At 37.7% G+C, this 6,402-nt stretch overlaps 1 protein-coding gene across 1 annotated transcript in view; it reads right to left on the bottom strand.

The window, feature by feature from the left end:
- Positions 1–1,097: 1,097 nt before the first annotated feature.
- The window catches only part of LOC126259394 (glutamyl-tRNA(Gln) amidotransferase subunit B, mitochondrial), a 107,811-nt gene continuing 102,506 nt past the window's right edge, over positions 1,098–6,402 (bottom strand). Inside the window, exon 10 of the mRNA XM_049956165.1 lies at positions 1,098–2,061. Coding sequence (XP_049812122.1) covers positions 1,840–2,061 — 222 coding nt within the window. The 3' untranslated portion in view covers positions 1,098–1,839. The remainder of the gene's footprint in view (positions 2,062–6,402) is intronic.

The raw sequence follows: 6,402 nt of genomic DNA, 5'->3' as shown, positions 1-6,402 counted from the left end.
CTAAAAGGTGAAACTAAAGACTTTCAAGATGTTACAGACTATAAATGCAAAGGATATGCTACACATACAAGGCTTGCACTGTTGTATACAGTAATTGTTGGTGCATTAGCTGTTGTTCCTTTGAAATTACTAATGAGATCAGTGCAGGAAATGATATATTTAGCCTTTACAGGTCCAAATACAGGTCATCCTCGAATATTGCTCAATTGTGTGGGACTCATATCAAATAAAACTAATAGAGGATATTAAAAGCATACAGGGAAGGGTAACATAAATAGTTATGGACTTCAGGGTTTGTTTGACCAATGGGAGAGTATCACAGAGATGCTGAAGGACCTGAACTGGCAAATGCTTGAAGATAGATTCTAACTATCATGAGAAATCCTATTACAAATATTTAAAAACCAGTTTTAAATGGCGAATCAAGGATGTACTACAAAGCCATATGTATTGCTCCCATAGCGATCACAAGACCAAGATTAGACTAATTATGGTGCACACAGAGGCATTTAAACAATCATTCTTCCTACACGCCACATGTAAACAGAAGGGAAGAATCTGTAATAATTGGTACAGCAGAAAGTACCTTCTGCCATGCACTTTATGATCTTTTGCATAGAATGGATGCAGATGTAGAAATCTAAGGCCTTGATTTTGTGACCACAATGTAAAAGGAAGGTTAAGAAAACAGTGGCATTATCTTTAGCATAGTTCAAGGAAGCAATCTGAAAGTGTGATTCATGATTGTACAGAATTATTAATTTCAGTTTTTCCTTTGTTGGCTGCTCATGTGTCACACAATGGCTTAACACAGACATGAACAGTTCACTTACCATTAATCCACTTGGACTGGCTCCTACATCTCTTCCAGGTGGGGTACTTTGAGGCAAGTTGTGTCATAAAGAAAAAAAAAGTGGTACTACTTTTCTTGCAGCTGCTACAATATCTGTTATAGCTACAAAAACACCTCACAAAGGGTCATTATCTAAGCTACTTGTTTCTTCTCTAAGATAAGACAGACATTCAGTAATCAACTTGTACAGATATATACATGTATTTTTATTAATGAGGTATGTTGAGAAAATATGACACAGTGATAATTGTCATCAGATTTTTAATTGAAATCTTTAGAAAAAATAAAATTACAGATAAGTTTACAGCATTCACCGCATACTGTACAAATCTGAAAGTAAACACACACATACACATACATAAATATTATTTAATTCTAATACTCTTGATCACAATAAAATGTAATTACAACTTGATGATTACCGGTTTCAGTTGACACAACCATCCTCAAAGCTATAGAAATAAACAGAAAAATTCCCTTTCAGATAACATGGAAACCCACCAGTACTTAAAGACATATATTTTTATAAAGACATTAAAACAAACAAAAATAGGAAAAACATAGCACACTTACACTAGAATGATATTTTGTCGTTAATGCTGTACTGAGGTGGCAGTCTGAGTGTAATCATGATATGATTTTTTTTAACATATGTTTTATTACTTTTATAAAATGTAAATTTTTTAACAATATTGTTAGGTTTCCACATTAACAGAAAGACCATATTTCTGTTTATTTCAATAGATCTGCAGATGGTTGCTAGTCAACTGAAACTGGTAATCACCAGGTTGTAATTGCGTTTTACTGTGATCAAGACTATTAAAATTTATTTGAAATAACACAGATCGCTGTGTCTCCATCACCCAACAATGTCAGTTCTTACAAACATACACCTAACTGGAAGTAAAAACACACACACACACTCTCTCTCTCTCTCTCTCTCTCTCTCTCTCTTTCTCTCTCTCTCTGTGTGTGTTGAAGAAACCCTACTCCTTGTCTAGCATTGTCTTAAGCTGTTGTTCTACTAGGGACATTTTAACTCTTTCATTTGTTGACCTTGCAGCTTCTCCTAATAAAGCTTTCAGTACTTTCTTCTTTCCATTTTTGTACTGTTTTACTAATTTAGGGTTTTTTAATATCACATCTCTGCAAATCTTGTTGATTTCATCTTGATGTATTATCTGACTCCAATGATTTAAGTTGACAATCTGAAAGAAAAAATACTGTTTTCAAAAAAATACCCTAAAGAGCTGGGAACACACCAGTATATACATACATTTCATATTAATAAACCATGAGACACAGGAAAATTTAAAACTAAACTGAGTACAAAGTTTAGTTTTTCCCCTCTGTCAAGGTAGTAAACACTGCCTTGTCAAATTCTCAGAGATAAAGACAGGCTAACAATGTACAACTACTGCTGATACAACCACATAAAAATAAATATGAGTAGTCTTATATTTTGGAACGACAGGTTCTTTAACAGCAGAGGAAAGAGGAAATGGTTGAAGATGGGACAGGTTAGGCCAAGATGAATTCAATTTGTGTCACAAAGAGAGGCAAAGATGTTTTCTTCAGGTTACCTGCCCTTGAAGGTTATGTAATGTGAAAAAGTTTGTCCTTCTTAAACATCTATTTACAGAATAAAATGTTCTCACTTTTGGGAGCCTCATATTACATATCTCTCTTTACACAAATGATATTGGATTGAATTCTCCAATACCATACGTGAAATGCACATCCCCGTTAACCTGCAACTGAGAATGCTGTCTAACAGGTCTGCATTTTGTTCTTTAAGGAGCAAAGTTACTCATAAAACGTAATAGTGTAAAGTACACTCTTCATTCTGTTGAAAACACCAGTGTGCAGTTCCTCAATTTTCAAAATATAAACTGTTGTTGTGACACGATAGTGCACATATTTTAGCAGAATGATGTCAGTAGGTACAGGTACTATCTACAACAGTGGACCCTTTTGAGGCACAAATGATTGCTATAGGAATGAGTTCAATTTGGACAAGATCATACAGCCATTAACAGTAAAGGTAGGCTGTGAAAGGAACAGATGATAGTTGGCCAGTCAGGTAGATAAATGACCACTGATGTACTAGTGAAAACCACTCTGTCCAGAGCTGCTATTGTAGAATCTATTTGTTATGATCACATGAGCTGACAGCAAGAACAGTCAACTTCAAGGGAAGTCTTACAGAAGGCATTTCAATCAAATCTCATAGAAGTTCACAGCAATGCTTGTCGAAGATAGGACATCAGAGAGGTTATAAAGGGATGACATTATGGCACATCTGAAACAAAGTAAAAACTAAAGTCATCAGAATTGTTGTATATCTCATCACTACCTCTACCAGGTTGTCCACCACTCCGTCATAGAGGTATGTCAATGTCCCTATATCAAGGCGAGGCCAAGAGTGATGAGAACTTCGGTGGCTGTCTCCAGATGTCACCAGTGCTGATCACATCATTTTGCCACATCTAATCACAAGCGCTAATCACATGCAACAATGACATCACCCTGCTTACAGATTCAATGCGTGTAGCAACCATCATTGCCTGCAGCATCAGCCAAGAGTACAGATTTACTGAAGTGATCAATTCTGTTTTATACCTCATGGCTCAGTTCACCAGCAATCCAGCAGAGCTCATCATCAGTGGAGCCAAGTGTTCAGGATTCCTCAACAACCAGCAGTTTATCATTGGAAGCCAGGAGCCTGTCTTCACCAGTTCTCAGTCAGAGGGCATCAACTACATAGACCAGAGCTCACATTAGCAAAAGTCAGAAGAGCGCTGCCACTGGGTCAGAACTTACCGCCCACAAGTACACCACCAGCAGAAATAGGGATCACTAACACCTGGGCAGTGATACAGTAACTTGTCTCTGGATGGTTGTCTATTTCTGGAAGTGACTGTTCATCTATGGAATTTAGTTCTGCAGCCTGGACAGATTCACAGGTGTTTTATCTGAACTGGATGTATGTTATGTGAGTGTTGCAATAAAAAAATGTTCATGTACTTGTTCTAATTATTTATGAGTAGTGGTTTTGCAGAATGCATACACCAAGAACATAGTTACAACCACTCCAACCACCTACAAATGCTTGAGCTAAGTCAGAGACTAAAGCAGAAGGATCTATGTTCTCATGCATATGAAAGTGATGATGCATGACCAGATGGGCTGTGGAGAGATACCTGTGGATTGATGAGCACAGGGAACTGAGGGTCAATAACTCATCAGATTGGAAAGTGAAATCTACAAACATCAGTATCAGCTGACATACAGACTACACTATACAGTCTGAGAGAACTGTTGCTATCGCTACCAGTTTTGCCAATCTTTTTATGAACACTGATGTTTCTGTGACCAAGCCTGTGACACAGTAATTACATGTGTTGCTCATAAGCTGAAACTTTGACACAGACTAGAAATATTGCAGACATAATGATTTCATGACTAAAACTTCACATTTAAGTAACTTCACACATATGCAGTGATAATAGTCACATTACTACCTCATCTTGTTTTTCTTATTTTTCCTTTTAAAATAATTTAAATGTACTCTGCGTCACTACATCCAGTGCAATTATATGCCCAGCAAATAATGAATAAGAAGAAAAATTGACACCTAAATATTATATACCACAATACTGAACTGTTTGTTTTGGCTTTGCGCTATGTTTTTCTGAGCTCACACGATTTGTAAAATCACAGCCTTTCGTGGTGAACATGGACGTCATACAGCTTTGCTATACATGTCCACGATATAAAATGAATACCCAATCCAGCATCTGCATCAGTAGAGGGATCCTTCAATACAGTTGATAGCAAACTTTTTGTCCCAAACATGCAATTAGTTTTCTTTATGGAAAGGAAACATTACCAGCTTCCAGGCTTGAAATTGCAGTGACAAACAAACCCTTAAATAAATCTATAAGATAGTATCAAACCCACAACAAAGAAATGGTTCTTCCATATTTGGCAGCTGATGGAAAAGGACAACTACCACTCCTTCTTCAGTTTATTGTTGGGACTAGATCAGCAAGCACTTTAAATATTTTAGGTAATAATCTTCACGTCTGGATGTTCTCTTGTTTATCACTTACCACTGCTTTTTTATTAGCAGTACTCAAAACAACTTCTCAAAGAAACGTGGCAAATAGAGAAATGCCATGAATATCATGTGTCAGTATGCTCTGATTCCGTAAGTGTTTTGCAGGCACTCTAGTAGCTGTACTGAGCAGAAAAATCAGTCCAAAGCATCTGGGACATTTTCTTCCTTTTGCAGCCACTGGGCTATGTGATGCCATTCTGCTGGATGCCAGGCCACTAGGGACTGACAGAAAATGATATAGCAGATAGAGCAGCCAAAGAGGCATGGGTGATATGTATATCTCACTATGCGAACACCTCTACAAACTATGATATCACTGCTGAGGAGACGTTGTGTATCAAGACACAAAGCAATTTAAGGGATTTGCTGCAAGTGGACATTTATTTAAATCAATGGGGAAAGCTGAATTTGTGCTGGACCAAGATTCGAACCCTGGTCTCCTGCTTGCTAGGCAGATGTGCTGACCACTGTGCCATCTACACACAATGATCATCCCAACTGCATGGATTACTCTAGCATGCCTACCATCAGACCAAAATTCTCAACTTATCCACACACTACTAATGTATTATCCTCATTACTCACAGTATTTAGCCAATTCCCCTAAGAGTTTGAGCCTGCTATGCATCTGCACTCAAGGGATCATCAGCTGTCCTCGCCTTATATATATATATATATATATATATATATATATATATATATATATATATATATATATATATATATATATATATATATAAGAGGGAAACATTCCATGTGGGAAAAATATATCTAAAAACAAAGATGATGTGACTTACCGAACGAAAGCGCTGGCAGGTCGATAGACACACAAACAAACACAAACACACACACAAAATTCAAGCTTTCGCAACAAACTGTTGCCTCATCAGGAAAGAGGGAAGGAGAGGGAAAGACGAAAGGATGTGGGTTTTAAGGGAGAGGGTAAGGAGTCATTCCAATCCCGGGAGCGGAAAGACTTACCTTAGGGGGAAAAAAGGACGGGTATACACTCGCGCACACACACACATATCCATCCACAGATATACAGACACAAGCAGACATCTCCTTGTGTCTGTATATGTGTGGATGGATATGTGGGTGTGTGCATGAGTGTATACCCGTCCTTTTTTTCCCCCTAAGGTAAGTCTTTCCGCTCCCGGGATTGGAATGACTCCTTACCCTCTCCCTTAAAACCCACATCCTTTCATCTTTCCCTCTCCTTCCCCTCTTTCCTGATGAGGCAACAGTTTGTTGCGAAAGCTTGAATTTTGTGTGTGTGTTTGTGTGTCTATCGACCTGCCAGCGTTTTCGTTCGGTAAGTCACATCATCTTGTGTCAATCGAGGATGCCAACAATACATCAATATACCAGAAATATTAGTATTCGTACATCTGTGTCTACACCCATTTTCTGCAAACTATTGTGA

Source organism: Schistocerca nitens, chromosome 5 (assembly GCF_023898315.1).
Source record: "Schistocerca nitens isolate TAMUIC-IGC-003100 chromosome 5, iqSchNite1.1, whole genome shotgun sequence".
NCBI classification, from domain to species: Eukaryota; Metazoa; Arthropoda; class Insecta; order Orthoptera; family Acrididae; genus Schistocerca; species Schistocerca nitens.
The sequence above is the reverse complement of the archived record's forward strand: the minus strand, read 5'-3'. Positions and strand labels throughout refer to the sequence as shown.